Source organism: Miscanthus floridulus, chromosome 5 (assembly GCF_019320115.1).
Source record: "Miscanthus floridulus cultivar M001 chromosome 5, ASM1932011v1, whole genome shotgun sequence".
NCBI classification, from domain to species: Eukaryota; Viridiplantae; Streptophyta; class Magnoliopsida; order Poales; family Poaceae; genus Miscanthus; species Miscanthus floridulus.
Genome location: NC_089584.1, coordinates 6,094,992 through 6,113,245, shown reverse-complemented (window position 1 = coordinate 6,113,245; position 18,254 = coordinate 6,094,992). Strand labels below are relative to the sequence as shown.

At 45.5% G+C, this 18,254-nt stretch overlaps 1 protein-coding gene across 1 annotated transcript; it reads left to right on the top strand.

Moving 5' to 3' along the window:
• Positions 1 to 207: 207 nt before the first annotated feature.
• Positions 208 to 2,095, top strand: LOC136454184 (uncharacterized). Its single transcript, XM_066454707.1, has 2 exons — positions 208 to 575; positions 2,017 to 2,095. The coding sequence occupies exons 1-2, from the start codon at positions 208 to 210 to the stop codon at positions 2,093 to 2,095; spliced, it is 447 nt and encodes a 148-aa protein (XP_066310804.1).
• The last annotated feature ends 16,159 nt before the right edge of the window (positions 2,096 to 18,254 follow it).

Here is an 18,254-nt window from a genome sequence, read left to right as displayed (position 1 = left end):
GCAGGGCCGGCTCCTACTCCTCCTCCTCCCCTCCTCCCCCTCCTCCTCCTCCTCCATGCCTCCTCCTCACCTCCTCCCCCTCCTCCTCCTCCTCTCCTCCTCCACCCGTCGCGTTGGCGGGCCGGCGTGGGCGAGCTGGCCACGCTCGGCACATGCGGGCGTGGGGGCGGGGGCTGGCGGGGGCCGGGGCAGGCGCCGGCGCACGGCATGGGGAGGGGCTGCGGCGGGCGGCGCGTGGCGCGGGGAAGGGCGGTGACCCGGTGGCTGGCGGGCGTGGGGGCGAGCGCGGGCGCGGCGCACGGGGAGGGGAGGGTGGTGCGCGGGGCGGGGGGCGGGCCGGTGTTGGCGGGCGGCGGCGCAGGGATGGTCGGGATCGGCGGCGCGGGGAAGGGTGGCAGCGCGTGGCGTCGGCGGCGGCCCGGTGGTTGGCGGGCGCGGGCACGGCGCACGGGGAGGGGGGGGGGGGGCGGCAACGCGGTGCGGGGGCGGGCCGGCGTTGGCGGGCGGCGGCGCGGGGACGGCCGGGAGCGGTGGCACGGGGTGGCGTTGGCCGGGAGCGGCGCGCGCGCGGGGCTGTGTGGCTTGGACTGCCCGGCTAAATTCGCCTAAGTGCCCCTACCCGCCCCTTTGCCGAGCGCCGGATCAGGGAGGCACTCGGCAAAGGAGGCAACTTTGCCGAGTGCCCCGATCCGGCCGTCGGCATAGATTTTTTTTGAAATACCTTTGTCGAGTGCCCCTGTGAAGGCACTCGGCAAAGAGGAAATTTCTATAAAAAATTCAAAAGACCTCTTTGCCGAGCGCCTTATTCTTGGCACTCGGCAAAGACCCCCTTTGCCGAGTGCCATGCCCCGGCGCTCGGCAAAGTTTTTTTTGTTTTTGGCCTTCAAATTTTTTGTGCAGCCCTTTCAAAGTATCAGGAACTCCTCGTTAGAATTTGGGGATTTTTTGTGGCTTTTTGATATATTTAGTTACTTTATTTCGTTTACTTGAATTTTTTCGAAAAATATAAATTTGAACTGCATGTGGTACGAATAATGGAATTTAATGATTCAAAAAATGATAGTCATGTTACTGAGTATAGTGTGAGGCCGTATCCAGGAACGAACCCGAAATTTCGGACATCTTGTTCACGAAACATGACCGTGAACTTGCATGCAAAGTGTTTTTAAATTCTATAAAAAGCAAACGAAGTCCGAAAATCATGAAACTTGTTGAGATGTCGTGATATCATATGTGGAGGCTATGATAAAAATTTCAGAAGATTTCGTGCACGTTGTCATGTACGATGCTTACAAAGTCCTTTGCCGAGTGTCTTTTTTTTGCCGAGTGCAATTCTTTGTACTCGACAAAGAAGGTCTTTGCCGAGTGCGGCACTCGGTAAAGAATGTCTTTGCCGAGTGTCCGATTTTTGACACTCGGCAAAGCAGTTTGCTCTCGGCAAAGACCCTGTTTCCAGTAGTGACCCGAGAGTAAGATCACATGCTACTGATGTTATACTTAAAATCATTTAATCTGTTTGATCTTATTAGCCTAAGACACGAACATCTAAACCAACTAATTAATTAATTAGATTCACAATCACCTGAGATGAAGATGATGATGCCATTCAGTGCTGCTGAGGTCCCGTTTTTTTGAGGTGATGCAGACATGTCCAGTGTGGATCTTGATGTAGACTTGCAGCCTCTCCCAAACTGTTTTTGGGTTATTATTAAGCCTATTTGTGGGTTTACGGACAACCCACCTTACATCCCTACTTTTCGATGTTATAAACACGTTAGCCTACACTTATATATAGGCTCGATGAGGCCTGAGACCAGATCGTCCATCTGTCCGTTATCACTCCGATCAGAACATGTCTTTTGACAATTTCTAACAACTACTACTATCTACTACTAAGATAGTATTACATATTCTTCTAGGCATCAATATATCATGCATGACGACACTGCTGTTGTCAAATTATTAATTTGCCGAATGGTAAACGAGTGTGCTTCTGCTGTACGCATTGAAATGCAGCTTCAGGATACTGTACAACCTTCGCGACATCCGCGGGATCGCGCTGCACATCGACGAGGGCTTCGTCACGCGCCTCTGATGTACGTACTGCTACTGCCTTTGTTTGGTTATAAGCGACGGCTGGCCGGGTTGTCGATGATGAGATGATATCCGGCGTTGCGCTCATCATGCATTCCGCATGCGTTTGTTTTGCTTTGGTTCTTAGCGCATGCATTCCGCATGCGTTTGTTTTGCTTTGGTTCTTGTTCAATTCAGAGCTGCCGGGCGTGGTGGGCGTGATCCAGGACAGCCTGATGCAGCTCCACACCACGCATTCGTGGGAGTTCCTGGGACTCGTCCACTATGTAAAAAACAATTTTTAGCAATGGTTCGATTTTTTTTGTAGGGGCGGCTGGTGATGGAGCCGCCCCTACAGTGGCGTGCTCGGGTGCCCAGACACCAGCTGTCCCTATAAATGAGGTCTGATTTGTAGGGGTGGCTTAATCACCAGGCGCCCCTGGAGTTGCTATTTGTAGGGGTGGCTGGTGATTGAGCCGGGTGGCTCAATCACCAGGCGCCCCTGGAGTTGCTATTTGTAGGGGCGGCTGGTGATTGAGCCGCCCCTACAAATGCCCCCGTATATATAGCTCCGATTTGTAGGGGCGGCTCAATCACTAGCCGCCCCTACAAATGACTCATATATAAAACAGTTGCAGCACCTTGTTCCTCCTCGGGTCACTCACTCCAACCCGTGAAAGAAAGGTGCAGAGGCCTTGGGCACCTCCTAAAAATTGATTTACTAAGGTGGAAGGTTTTGGTCTCAAATCCTTTGGTGGAGAGGTTGTAGAAGGTAAGAAAATACTATTCCACAATTTTTTTTAAAGTTTTAATGGTTGGTTAATGAGTAATTAGAGTTTTGTTTTTCTCTCTCTTCTATGGTGCTTGAGCTACTTATGAAGCAAATTAGACCCAAGTTTTAAATGTACTAGGGTAAATTAGGGATGGGAACAAGATCATACCCTTATTTGGTCCATGTTTCTTGATTTTAGTGAACAATTAGTTAGTTTTATGGATGTTTCATGTGCATGTGGATCTAGATCTAGGGTTTGGTTTTTTTTATTAATTTCGTTTTTAGAAATTTATGTTTGATGAAATTGGACTAGGGTTTGTATGAAAGATATTGGGTAAAGTATAATTGTTGCTAATTGTTGTCTTTGAAATTGTTTATTGTAATCAATAGATATGTATTTTAATTATTTATGGATAAATGGGCCATTAATTAATTTTCCTCTACCATGGTGTGTTTGTATGCTTCATGTAATTATATTAGATTTATATTCATGTATATCTGAAGTATATACAATTATTCTTAAGTAATTATTAATTTGTTTCATTTTTATATATATCTGAATAAGTAGTCCTTTAATGTTTGTTTTGTTGTTGTTGTAAAAGATGGAGTACAGGAACTCTTAGATGTATGGTTCGTTAAGGTTCAAGGCAGGTTTCCGTGAAGAGGTGGATAAATTTATTAAAGCCGTAAAGAAGCATGCAACGACATTGAAAGAGAATAAGGATACAATTATTTACTCATGTAAAGATTGCAATGAATCGTATGGCATGGACAGATGTGATTATCATCAGATCACATTTGATTATGCGAGAATTTATTGAGGACTACACAGTGTGGATTCGTCATGGTGAAACGGTTATTGTTAACGACGAGGATGAGGATGAATACGATGACGAAACCATAGAATCCCTGTCCCAATATTCAGCAGAGCTTGATGCACGAATGGATTTCGAGTTTGGCAATGAACAAGGTGGTGATGCTGGTGGTTGGGATGGTAACGACGAAGGTGGTGCCAATAATGATGGTGGAGCCCGTATCGGGGATGAAGATGATTTGAAGGACATGATTCGAGCCCTTAGACCAGAGATTTTACTAAATAGCCCGAAGGTCTAGAAAATTTGGAAAGGGTGACAAAAGCATCGAAGGAGACTGTGTATGGTGTTAAAAAGGGTTGTCCGACACATTGGACATTGCTACATTTTGTGCTTGAGCTGCTCATCCTGAAGGCTAAGTACGGCTGGTCAGACTATTGTTTCAATGATCTATTGCATCTCCTGTCATAGGTGTTGCCACAACCAAACTCAGTTCCTGCCAACACATACCAAGCGAAGAAGGTCATAAGTCCATTGACAATGGGGGTTGAAAAAATACATGCATGCCCCAACCACTGTATACTTTTCGTGGCGAAACGATCAAGTCACTGGATAAATATCTCCGGTGTGGGGCCAGCCGATATAAGAACAATGACCTTTACGGTGGGGACGAAGCCTCCACGGGGAAAAAAGAGGAATAAGAAAGGTATAAAAAAGGTGGTATAAGAATCTCAGCCCCTAGAGGACACTCCATTAGGCAACGATGCAAAGCAGAGAAGAATTCCTGCCTTGGTAATGTGGTACCTGCCAGTGACCGACCGCTTGAGTCGTATCTTCCTAAAGCCTAAAGAAGCCACACTCATGACATGGTGGGATGATGAGCGCAAGATGGATGATGATAAGATTGCACACCCGGCTGTTTGTAGTCAGTGGCAAGGGTTTGATGAGAAGCACATAGAATTCAGCGATGACCCAAGGAATGTATGGTTTGGCTTGAGCACTGATGGAATGAATCCCTTCAATGAGAGGATAAACGACCACAACACATAGCCAGTGATCTTGACCATGTACAACATCCCAACATGGTTGTGTTAGAAGAGAAAGTACCTTCTCCTCACTATTCTTATTTCTGGCCCTAAACAACCAGGTATTGATATAGATGTGTTCCTCGAGCCTTTGATGCAAGAAATGGAGAGGCTATGGAGGCATGGGGAGCAGATGTACAATGCGTTCCGAAAGGAGGACTTCATATGTAGAGCAATAATATTTGTTACTACCAATGATTACCCCATGCTGTTTGCTTTGTCTGGACAGATCAAAGGAAAGATTGGATGCTTGGTTTGCTTGGATGGTACTACAAGGGTGTACCTGGATGCATCCAAGAAGATAGTTTACCTAAGGAACCGACGCTTCTTAAAGACAAGTCACAAGTACCGCAGCAAATTATTCTTTAGATTGTATGACAACGCCCTAGAGATTGAACCCCCTCCGGAAAGACGTCATAATGGAGAACACGTGTACAGAATGGTGAAAAACATACGCGCCGTCTATGAAAAGAAGAATCTAGATAGGACGAACAGAGATAGAAGCACACCTCCTGTCAAAGGAGTACCTTTCAAGAAACAATCGATCTTCTTTCAGTATATGCCTTATTGGCTAGACTTGGAGGTCCCCCATGCCATTGATGCTATGCACATATAGAAGAATGTCTTTGAGAGTCTCATTGCTACCTTGATGGACACAGTCAAGTCAAAGGATGGTCTAAAAGCACGGATAGACATGGTGCAGCTAAACATGATGCCACAGCTTCACCCGGGACCTGAGGCTAATGAAAAATACACTATGCCCGTGGCGTGCTTTAACCTAACACCAGACGAGAAAAGAGCTATATGCACTTTCCTGAGGGGGATCAAAGTCCCGACTGGGTTTTCAGCAAATGTGAAGAAGCTTGTGTCGATGAAGGACTTGTCAATAACACACTGCAAGGCTCACGATTGCCATCTGATGCTGACAGTGTTTCTACCTATTACAATCAGGGCTATAAAGCCAGAGTTCTTGAAAATAGCCATCACCCGCATGTGCTACTTCTTTTCAAAGATCTCACAGAAGACGATTGGTAAGCAAGAGCTAAGTGACCTACATGAATTTGTGGTGGAGACACAAAATCAACTGGAGATGTGTTTACCTCCTACTTTTTTGATATAATGCCACATCTCATGATTCACATGGTTCATCAGATACAGGCGCTGGGCCCCTGCTACTTGCATGAAATGTGGTCCTACGAGCGGTTCATGTCGGTTCTAAGTCGATACGTGCTGAAGAAGTCATCAAGTGCTGTCAAGAGTACCTAAAAGTACAGAAAGGGATTGGTAAACCTGATTCTCGTCACAAGGGTAGGCTGGCTGGGAAGGGCACCTGTGGTAGAAAAGTGTTCATCGACCATGATTACAAAGAGGTGAGTCAGGCGCATTATAGTGTCTTGTAGAGTACATAACTGATGTAACCGTACATTGATGAACACTTGGCTATCATTATGGCGGAGAGAAATAGCCGTTCGGATGATTGGGTCATGAAACAACACAAGCAATGACTAACTACTTGGTTGAAGGACCAAAACATACTGCCTGGAGAAACTATATACTCTATTACCATCAGAAGGTTAGCGGAGGGGCCATCGAGATAAGTGACATCTTGGATTGCTTATGACATCAATGGGTATACGTACTATACCCACGCAAAGGATAGTAAATATGTGAACCAAAACAGCGGCGTTCGAATAGAGGCTCTCGATGGATTGGGGCAAAAGATCCAATACTTTGGCATCATTGAAGAGATATGGGAACTTGACTATGGAAGGGATATAACGGTGGCCCTGTTTCGATGCTGCTGGATCAAATAAAACCAACTAAACGAGATCGGATTGAGAGTCCTGGACCTCGAGAATCTAGGCTACCAAGATGACCCTTGGGTGCTCGCTTCACGTGTTGCACAAGTTTTCTATATGTCTGACCCACAAAGTAACCTCCCCCCGAAGAAGAAGACAAAGCACGTGGTTGCCTCCAGGAAACAACACATTATTGGAGTTGATGGCGTGGACGATGTTGAAGCTTACAATAACTACGATGAGATGCCGCTATTCACAGACTTTCCTAAGAAGATCAGTGTTGTGGAAAAGAACCTCCCCAAAGACATATTGCCATGGGAACAAAAATGTGTCAAGGAGAAAGTCGTTACAACGGGCTAGCTAGTTGTTGATCGTGGAGTGTTTATGTAAGTGTGTGTTTGTAAGACTTCATTTATGGATGCGTGTGAGACTATATATTTATGTACATGTGTAAGACTACATATTTTTGTATGTGTGTGAGACTACATTTATGCATGTGTGTGAGACTACCCTTTGCAACATCCAGATGACTCTATTTGAGCACTTTAAATTTTCAAATTTAAAAAAATGACAGTTTGAACGAGATTTTCAACCATTAAATGATTTCAGCTGAAAAAGTGATGAATACCAAAGTTGTATAACTCATCAATATCTACAACTTTTATTTTGATAATTTCTTCATCTAACAAAGTGATATTAAACATTGTTCACAAATCAACATGTTTCTCGTATAATTCAGGAAACTATGAGTCATATGTGAATTTATGAACAATATTTACTACTACTTTGTCACATGAAGAAGTGACCAAAATAAAAGTTGTAGATAGTGATGAGTTCAACAACTTTTATGTTCATGACTTTTATTGTTGAAATCATTTAAGGTTTCAAAATCTTGTTTGAAGTTGCTAATTATTGAAATTCAAAATTTCAACTTTTCAAATTTGGTCAAATGAAAATATGATCAAAATAAAAGTTGTACATATTGATGAGTTCTACAACTTTGGTATTCATGAGTTTTTCATCTAAAATCATTTACTCTTTGAAAATATTGTTTCAAGTTGAAATTGTTTGAATTTCAAAATTTGAATCATTGAAACAAAGTCACATGACAAGATGACCAAAATAAAAGTTGTACATGTTGATGTGTTATACAACTTTTATGTTTACAACATTTTCATTTTATTTCATTTAATGTCATAAAATTGTAGTCGAAGTTTTAAAATTCAAATTTTAAATTTTTGTTTTTTTTGTTTTCTATATTGTTTTGACTACAATTGTTTATATATATATTTGTGCATATACACAATTGTTTTTATCTTACTTTTATTTTGGTCACAATTGCATATACACAATTGTTTTATATATACACAATTGTTTTTATAATACAGAATTAATAATTTAAAAAATAAAAAATATTTGTAGGGGCGGTTGGATCAGGAACCGTCCCTACAAATGCATTTGTAGGGGCGGCTGGATCAGGAACCACCCCTACAAATCTTCCCGACTATAAAACCAAGGGCGCATGGGTGTTGTCTGTTGTTGGGTGCTCTCTTCTCCTCCGACGTCGTCAGGCTGCCCCGCCGACGCCGCCTCCCGGGCCTGTCCCGACGCCGGCCCGCACCCCTTATCCACACCCGTGCGCCCCATCTCCGCACCTGCGCGCCCCCTCCCTGCACCCGCGCCCCCTCCCCGCACCCACGCGCCTGCTCCTCCCCGCCCTAGGGTTTCTGACCGGCCGGCGGCGCTAGTTTCCGACCTTGAGGTGCCATTTGAGGCGTCAAGGCATCCTAGGTACCCAGCGCGGGCGTGTGGTGACTGACCGCAGGTACGGCTGCTCCCCCAATCGTGAACCGTCTTCGCCATCGCTACTCACTCTGACGCTGTTGTTTCATTTCATGCTGCTTCAACGGGCGTCGTCTACTAGTCGCATGGTGTGCTAGGGCAGGGTCGAGGGCGAAGCAACCTGGTTGAGGCTGCGGCGGGGCTCGTCTCCAAGCTCCGCTGCGGTGCCACTATTCGGGTGGAGATCCGGGAGCTGGACGGGTCTTCATCAAGGTCAAGCCTGTTCTACATCGCGGGGGGCAATCAGGTGCTCTTCTCCCAGCCAGCCTCCTCTGAATCCCACGTCTGCTGAGTCTCCTACTTCCCACATCTCTTTGCACACGAACAATCAAACCCTTTATGGATGTGTGATGTGTCCATAGCCAACAATTTAGCTGGATTATTCATACAACACTGAATCAACCCCCTTTTTTGTTTTACTGCTTGATTCAGAACCAAAATATATACTTACCTGATTTCTAGTTTGATCAATGGTGATGCTTGCATATATATGAAATAAATCTTTGGGTGCATTCATGCTGAGCCATATTGAAAATGAACTGCTGGATGGATGTACAGAGATGCCAGTAAATGAACTGCTGAGCCATATTTCCTAGACTAGAGTACGAACAGGATTGTATGAAAATGAACTACTGGATGGATGTACAGAGATGCCAGTAAACATGTGCATACTCAATGAGTGAATGAAAGCCAAGTCTGAATAGAGTTGGGAAAAAAATGAAACTTGTTGCGCGTGCATTTCAAGAAGTGCGTAAATTGGTTGCACTCGTGTTATAAGAAGTTGCTTGCTTATAACGTCTTTTTTCACACTGCCAGGCTATTTGGCAGTGTGAAAATCCCAGGGAAGTAATCTAACCAATGTGGGGATCGAGAAATAATGCCATGTGCATGATCGTATGATATAGTATGTCTTTAATTTCTTTCGTGTTAGCAACTACCGGTCGTGAAGAACAGGAAGTATGTTTATGCAATTTCCCTTTTTTTGAGTTTGTACCTTGTAGTGTTTTGGCAAAACGAATTTCACTTTATGAGAAAGCTGTAACTATCTTTTTTGTCTATATATGTGCATCTGCACCAGTTTCATTCTTGGTCTATTTTTGTGGCAGTGTGATTTCATTGAATCTATTTTAATTTCATATTGTGCAAGTTGTTCGACTCATTCGCTTCGTATATGTACTAGTCTATGCCACCATTCTAGCTACACATAGGAAAGAAAAACTTGAGTTGCGGACATATAGGAAAGATTTCGAGTTTCGGTGTTAAATAGGAAAAAAACATTATTTTCAGGGCCAAATACGAAATTTTCTCCTAAAATAATGCCAGAGTGCACACCCGGCCGGCAGTGTGAAAATCCCAGTAAACATGTGCATAAGAAGTTGCTTGTACCACTTTGCAGAATCATAAGGGAGCAGCAGCAGCATCAGGCGGTCCTATGTTGTTTGAATCTGATCGCCATTCTACATGCATTACTAGTAGTAGTAATAGCTGTGATGTGGTTTGTTTGACTGGGTAACTAGGCCATTTCTTCTTTTTGAATGAACATACAAACGGGTAAATAAAATAGGACAATGACTCCTCTCAGTACTCATACACGGGCATTCGCTTCCATTAAAGAAGATGAGATGCTCAAGTTGCATGCATGGCACCAACACAAAGACAGACAAGGATGGATTATGTGCCTGCCCTATGCTTGTGCCTCTCCTATGGGAAAGGCAGGGCAGGCATGGACTTTGTTCTGTGCCATTTTTTTATGCTACTAGGATGTATGTATAGTCGGATCTGATCGCCCATCCATCAGGCATCTAGTACTTGTTATAAGATAAATGAACTAAACAATCTATCTATTCATTGAAGTAATTTTCACACTAAATTCACTGGGCACAGGTCAAGCTGTTCATCAATGCTCTGAAGTAAAAAAACTTAGATGGCTCTTGAACTCTTGAAAATAGACTATTTTATATATGCCAACTGTTTTAATATACGCTTATATATGCCCACTATTTTATATATGCACAGTGAGTCTTCTTGCAAGTTAATACATCCTATTTTCTCCATTGCTCATTTAAACTGTCAACAAATTGGCTTTATTTCCTATCACATTGTCAACATGGTACTACTGATGCTTGTATTCTATCACATTGTTCTTATTAATGGCTTTATTTCCTGGAACACATTGGCTGTTCTACTACTACTATACTACTGTCCTACTACTACTACTACTGCTGCTGCTGCTGCTGCTGCTGCTGTTCTACTACTACTCTATACTACTCTAGTGTTGGCTGCTGCTCTGCCCTTTTCCCTATACTCTTAGAAACTACTACTGGTACTAGCTGGCTGCTAGCTACTCTACTTGCTGCTAGCTACTCTCCTACTACTACTAGCTGGCTATCTAAGTTATCAGATTTTGATCTGCAGGGGTCTTCCAACCATGTGGCAGCAGTCAACTATTTTTTGGCTATTTTTCCTACCCTCTATGTTTGGGAAGCAGCAGTTGCTTGTTTTTACACCTTTTCCTCTCTATGTTTGTTAAGCAGCTGTTGCTTTTTTTTGCCAAATCTCCCCTCTCCTCTCCTCTCCTTTGTTTTGTTGATGATGAAATTCTCTAAGTCCATACATTATATGGAATATGAGCTGATGATCAAGAACTTGTGAGGAACTTGGCATCATTAGCAGCCGCCTGTCGACAGAATATCGTCGGCAGTCCACCGAAGGGTATCCCGCGATGGTAGATTGATCGGCAGAGGAGCGTGTAATCAAGAACAAGAAGGCAACAGAGACACACGAGTTATACAGGTTCAGGCCATCAGTATGACGTAATACCTTACTCCTGTGGTCTGTTGGTTTGTATTAGCTATCGTATGATTTGCTGTCATTTTGTAGGGGGTCCCTGCCCGCCTTATATAGTCCGGGGGGCAAGGTTACAAGTCGGTTAGATCTGAGAGATAACCGGAAAGTAATAACAGATTAACAGAAACATAGGATCGTGCATATCCTATCAGACTATGTGACATCTTCCGGATATCCTTCCCATGCCTTGCGGGAGGCGTCGAGCAGAATCGTGCCCTGCAAGGCTCCTTCTCGTGGGCTGGACTGCCCCTGGAGGCGTAGCCCATGTGGCTTGCCGTGGGTATCCGAGGTCATACCCCCCACAGCTAGTCCCCGAGCGCCTTGTACCCGTTGAGGCAACGCCGTCTTGAACTTTCCCGAGCAGGTGCGAACAAAAACCGAGCTATCCAGATCATGGTCCGACCACCATAACGAATCGCCGATCAGTTGTGAGCAGTTGCCAAGTAGCGTGCACCATCGCCGACCAGTGTGTTCCGAGCACGGCTTGTCATAAGGGTGTAAGGAGCTCAATTTCAGAATTGAAAATTCCCGCGTGGTAAAATGAAGTGTGCCCACTTAGAGTCCGACCACAAGGTTAAAGAAACCTTGGCTTAACTTTTAGAGGCTCGGAGTCTTTTGGAAAAAACAAACACATTCGCCACGAGGTGAAGTGTGCCCACTTAGTCCCCGAGTCTGACAGTAGGTGACGTAGTGAGGTGGTGCCAGGCTCAGAAAATATTGAACCAGCCGAGCAGGTTACCAGTCCCCGAGCGTAGCCTTGAGATGAAAAATAAACACATTCACCGCAAGGTGAAGTGTGCCCACTTAGTCCCCAAGCCTAACAGTAGGTGACGTAGTCAGGTGGTGCTAGGCTCAGAAAATATTGAACCAGCCGAGCAGGTTACCAGTCCCCATGTGTCGGGCGTAGATATCGGATAAATCAAACCATGGAGAAAAAATCGGAGTAACGGCTGTGCAGCATCGGGTGCTGAGCCTCATTAAATTGCGGAGAAATAGGTGAATTTTTGGCGGCGATAAATGAGCGACGTGGGCTACTGTTGCGTGATAGCCCAACTTGCGGCCCATTAAACCGCTTTGGTGGAGTCGAAATAGCGCTAATGGTGAGAATGGTTTCCCAAAAACCCTCAGGCGCAATGAAAACTGGAGGAAGTGCTTTATAACCGCGCCGCCACATACATCGCCTCCTACCTCACTCAGCTTGCCTTTCTGCCTTCCTTCGCAAACCCTATGCTCCACATTCCGCACCATCGCGAGCACTCGCCTCCAACCCAGTTCCAATCCAGAGAAAATGGCGCCGAAAAAAGGAGCCGCAAAGCCAAAGAAAGTGGCCACCAGAGCCAGCCGCGACGAGGAGTGGGTGCCACCGAAGACATCGGCGGCGGATCTCGATAGGATGGTGGCGGCGGGCGTTCTCCTAGACTGCCTCACTGCTGGATGGCGGGCGGCTAGTGGTGAGCCCTTCCCGACGCCACATACTGATGAGGCTGTAGTATTTGAAGATTATTTCTGGCAAAGGATTAGATCTTTGGGTGCATTCATGCTGAGCCATATTGAAAATGAACTGCTGGATGGATGTACAGAGATGCCAGTAAATGAACTGCTGAGCCATATTTCCTAGACTAGAGTACGAACAGGATTGTATGAAAATGAACTACTGGATGGATGTACAGAGATGCCAGTAAACATGTGCATACTCAATGAGTGAATGAAAGCCAAGTCTGAATAGAGTTGGGAAAAAAATGAAACTTGTTGCGCGTGCATTTCAAGAAGTGCGTAAATTGGTTGCACTCGTGTTATAAGAAGTTGCTTGCTTATAACGTCTTTTTTCACACTGCCAGGCTATTTGGCAGTGTGAAAATCCCAGGGAAGTAATCTAACCAATGTGGGGGATCGAGAAATAATGCCATGTGCATGATCGTATGATATAGTATGTCTTTAATTTCTTTCGTGTTAGCAACTACCGGTCGTGAAGAACAGGAAGTATGTTTATGCAATTTCCCTTTTTTTGAGTTTGTACCTTGTAGTGTTTTGGCAAAACGAATTTCACTTTATGAGAAAGCTGTAACTATCTTTTTTGTCTATATATGTGCATCTGCACCAGTTTCATTCTTGGTCTATTTTTGTGGCAGTGTGATTTCATTGAATCTATTTTAATTTCATATTGTGCAAGTTGTTCGACTCATTCGCTTCGTATATGTACTAGTCTATGCCACCATTCTAGCTACACATAGGAAAGAAAAACTTGAGTTGCGGACATATAGGAAAGATTTCGAGTTTCGGTGTTAAATAGGAAAAAAACATTATTTTCAGGGCCAAATACGAAATTTTCTCCTAAAATAATGCCAGAGTGCACACCCGGCTGGCAGTGTGAAAATCCCAGTAAACATGTGCATAAGAAGTTGCTTGTACCACTTTGCAGAATCATAAGGGAGCAGCAGCAGCATCAGGCGGTCCTATGTTGTTTGAATCTGATCGCCATTCTACATGCATTACTAGTAGTAGTAATAGCTGTGATGTGGTTTGTTTGACTGGGTAACTAGGCCATTTCTTCTTTTTGAATGAACATACAAACGGGTAAATAAAATAGGACAATGACTCCTCTCAGTACTCATACACGGGCATTCGCTTCCATTAAAGAAGATGAGATGCTCAAGTTGCATGCATGGCACCAACACAAAGACAGACAAGGATGGATTATGTGCCTGCCCTATGCTTGTGCCTCTCCTATGGGAAAGGCAGGGCAGGCATGGACTTTGTTCTGTGCCATTTTTTATGCTACTAGGATGTATGTATAGTCGGATCTGATCGCCCATCCATCAGGCATCTAGTACTTGTTTATAAGATAAATGAACTAAACAATCTATCTATTCATTGAAGTAATTTTCACACTAAATTCACTGGGCACAGGTCAAGCTGTTCATCAATGCTCTGAAGTAAAAAAACTTAGATGGCTCTTGAACTCTTGAAAATAGACTATTTTATATATGCCAACTGTTTTAATATACGCTTATATATGCCCACTATTTTATATATGCACAGTGAGTCTTCTTGCAAGTTAATACATCCTATTTTCTCCATTGCTCATTTAAACTGTCAACAAATTGGCTTTATTTCCTATCACATTGTCAACATGGTACTACTGATGCTTGTATTCTATCACATTGTTCTTATTAATGGCTTTATTTCCTGGAACACATTGGCTGTTCTACTACTACTATACTACTGTCCTACTACTACTACTACTACTGCTGCTGCTGCTGCTGCTGCTGTTCTACTACTACTCTATACTACTCTAGTGTTGGCTGCTGCTCTGCCCTTTTCCCTATACTCTTAGAAACTACTACTGGTACTAGCTGGCTGCTAGCTACTCTACTTGCTGCTAGCTACTCTCCTACTACTACTAGCTGGCTATCTAAGTTATCAGATTTTGATCTGCAGGGGTCTTCCAACCATGTGGCAGCAGTCAACTATTTTTTGGCTATTTTTCCTACCCTCTATGTTTGGGAAGCAGCAGTTGCTTGTTTTTACACCTTTTCCTCTCTATGTTTGTTAAGCAGCTGTTGCTTTTTTTTGCCAAATCTCCCCTCTCCTCTCCTCTCCTTTGTTTTGTTGATGATGAAATTCTCTAAGTCCATACATTATATGGAATATGAGCTGATGATCAAGAACTTGTGAGGAACTTGGCATCATTAGCAGCCGCCTGTCGACAGAATATCGTCGGCAGTCCACCGAAGGGTATCCCGCGATGGTAGATTGATCGGCAGAGGAGCGTGTAATCAAGAACAAGAAGGCAACAGAGACACACGAGTTATACAGGTTCAGGCCAGTCAGTATGACGTAATACCTTACTCCTGTGGTCTGTTGGTTTGTATTAGCTATCGTATGATTTGCTGTCATTTTGTAGGGGGTCCCTGCCCGCCTTATATAGTCCGGGGGGCAAGGTTACAAGTCGGTTAGATCTGAGAGATAACCGGAAAGTAATAACAGATTAACAGAAACATAGGATCAGTGCATATCCTATCAGACTATGTGACATCTTCCGGATATCCTTCCCATGCCTTGCGGGAGGCGTCGAGCAGAATCGTGCCCTGCAAGGCTCCTTCTCGTGGGCTGGACTGCCCCTGGAGGCGTAGCCCATGTGGCTTGCCAGTGGGTATCCGAGGTCATACCCCCCACAGCTAGTCCCCGAGCGCCTTGTACCCGTTGAGCAACGCCGTCTTGAACTTTCCCGAGCAGGTGCGAACAAAAACCGAGCTATCCAGATCATGGTCCGACCACCATAACGAATCGCCGATCAGTTGTGAGCAGTTGCCGAGTAGCGTGCACCATCGCCGACCAGTGTGTTCCGAGCACGGCTTGTCATAAGGGTGTAAGGAGCTCAATTTCAGAATTGAAAATTCCCGCGTGGTAAAATGAAGTGTGCCCACTTAGAGTCCGACCACAAGGTTAAAGAAACCTCGGCTTAACTTTTAGAGGCTCAGAGTCTTTTGGAAAAAACAAACACATTCGCCACGAGGTGAAGTGTGCCCACTTAGTCCCCGAGTCTGACAGTAGGTGACGTAGTGAGGTGGTGCCAGGCTCAGAAAATATTGAACCAGCCGAGCAGGTTACCAGTCCCCGAGCGTAGCCTTGAGATGAAAAACAAACACATTCACCGCAAGGTGAAGTGTGCCCACTTAGTCCCCAAGCCTAACAGTAGGTGACGTAGTCAGGTGGTGCTAGGCTCAGAAAATATTGAACCAGCCGAGCAGGTTACCAGTCCCCATGTGTCGGGCGTAGATATCGGATAAATCAAACCATGGAGAAAAAATCGGAGTAACGGCTGTGCAGCATCGGGTGCTGAGCCTCATTAAATTGCGGAGAAATAGGTGAATTTTTGGCGGCGATAAATGAGCGACGTGGGCTACTGTTGCGTGATAGCCCAACTTGCGGCCCATTAAACCGCTTTGGTGGAGTCGAAATAGCGCTAATGGTGAGAATGGTTTCCCAAAAACCCTCAGGCGCAATGAAAACTAGAGGAAGTGCTTTATAACCGCGCCGCCACATACATCGCCTCCTACCTCACTCAGCTTGCCTTTGTGCCTTCCTTCGCAAACCCTATGCTCCACATTCCGCACCATCGCGAGCACTCACCTCCAACCCAGTTCCAATCCTAGAGAAAATGGCGCCGAAAAAAGGAGCCGCAAAGCCAAAGAAAGTGGCCACCAGGAGCCAGCCGCGACGAGGAGTGGGTGCCAGTCGAAGACATCGGCGGCGGATCTCAATAGGATGGTGGCGGCGGGCGTTCTCCTAGACCTGCCTCACTGCTGGATGGCGGGCGGCTAGTGGTGAGCCCTTCCCGACGCCACATACTGATGAGGCTGTAGTATTTGAAGATTATTTCTGGCGAGGATTAGGGTTTCCTATCCACCCCTTTTTGAGGGATCTTATGGAGTTTTGGGCGATTAGCCTCTAGTAATCTGCATCCCAACACCATTCTGCATGTGTCTATCTTTATCCATTTCTGCGAGGTGTTTCTCGGTGTTCTTCCAGCACTTCAACCTCTTCAGGCACCTGTTCTGTCTGAAGAAGAAGGGGGGCAGCGGTTCCAAAGGTGGTCGGTGGCATGTACCTGCAACTCAGGGATGGGATGGCCAGCGAATATATCAGCGTACCACTAAATACCTCCCTTAAAGGTTGGAATGCCAGATGGTTCTATATCAAACAAAGTCACCCAATGATTCGATGCGACGTTCACCACATCTCGATTAATCATAGTAACTGGTCGGAGAGACCCAACAATGCTGACATGGAGCAGGTAATGGAGTTGCTGGACTTGATTAAGGGCGTGGAGCTTAGGGGTGAACTGGTGGCGGCTAGCTTCATAGTGCGGCGCATTCAGCCCTGCAAAGAGAGGGCCCACCCAGGCATTTGACTATAAAGGTGATAATGACAGGTACCTAGGGAAAACACAGACCGTCTGACGAAGAAAGAAGTAATAGACCGTGCCATGGACCTATTTACTTCCAATGTCTCATTCAGTTGGCCAAAAGGAATGAAGGCTTTCAACTATACCAATCCCCCTCCTCAGGTAACCCTTTCACCTTGCATTTTTAGGCATCAATTTCGAGCAAAGAACTGACTTACTTATGTAAAGATCCATTCGCAGGATAGGGCAATATACTTTTCAAACGTTTTGAGAGCAGGATTGGCCGAAAGGGGTGGACATTCGATGGCCGCTACAGTCCGAAGAGGAGGAGCAGAACACCTCGTCGGATAGTCCATCCCAAGCATCAGAGAAGATCCGCGGCAAAAGACCGGCAGTAGACGAGCCGGTCCCAAAGAGGAGGAAAACTGCAAGCTCTCATGCACACAAACCAGGCGGCATCTCTCTTGGTGAAGACCGAACTAGTTCGACCACGAAGAACCGCTATGCTGGAGTGGTCGGACAATGACGAGGACCAAGTCAGTGCTTCCGCCGAGCACTGAAGGGGGCATCGGTGGATGATGAAGCTCTCAAGCAGCAAGCAAGGGAAAGCTATGTTCGGGCAACGACAGAAATCCCTGGCGACGCAAACTACCGGAGTCCCCGAGCAACAAGAGGGGATAATCGCAGAACCACGCACAGAAGGTGGGGCCCCTGAGCGCTGAGAAGAGCAGCAGCCTGCTGCAGAGGCACAGGAGTCCTCCCATCAAGCTGACCAGGCAGCCGCGCCTAGGGGATCAGGCAGGCATCGCTGATTCAAGAAAATCAATCGGAAGAACAAACCGTAAGTATGTTTGCCTTGGAGTAATAATATTGTTCCTTGATTTCTCTTGGTTACTGACAAGCCTAACATTACGCAGAGCAACGCCGAGGCCTATGACCTCGGAAGAAAAAATGACAACTGCTCCTGTCCAGGAGTCCCCGAGTGCTCGTCGAACAGAGGACGGGCTAGCCACTGCTGCCTAGCATTCCTAGTGATGGTGAATCGTTGGCGCACACGACAGGCGCGTCGGCGACCGCAACCGAGGCTACGACTGAAAAAGTCGATACTTTTGAAGC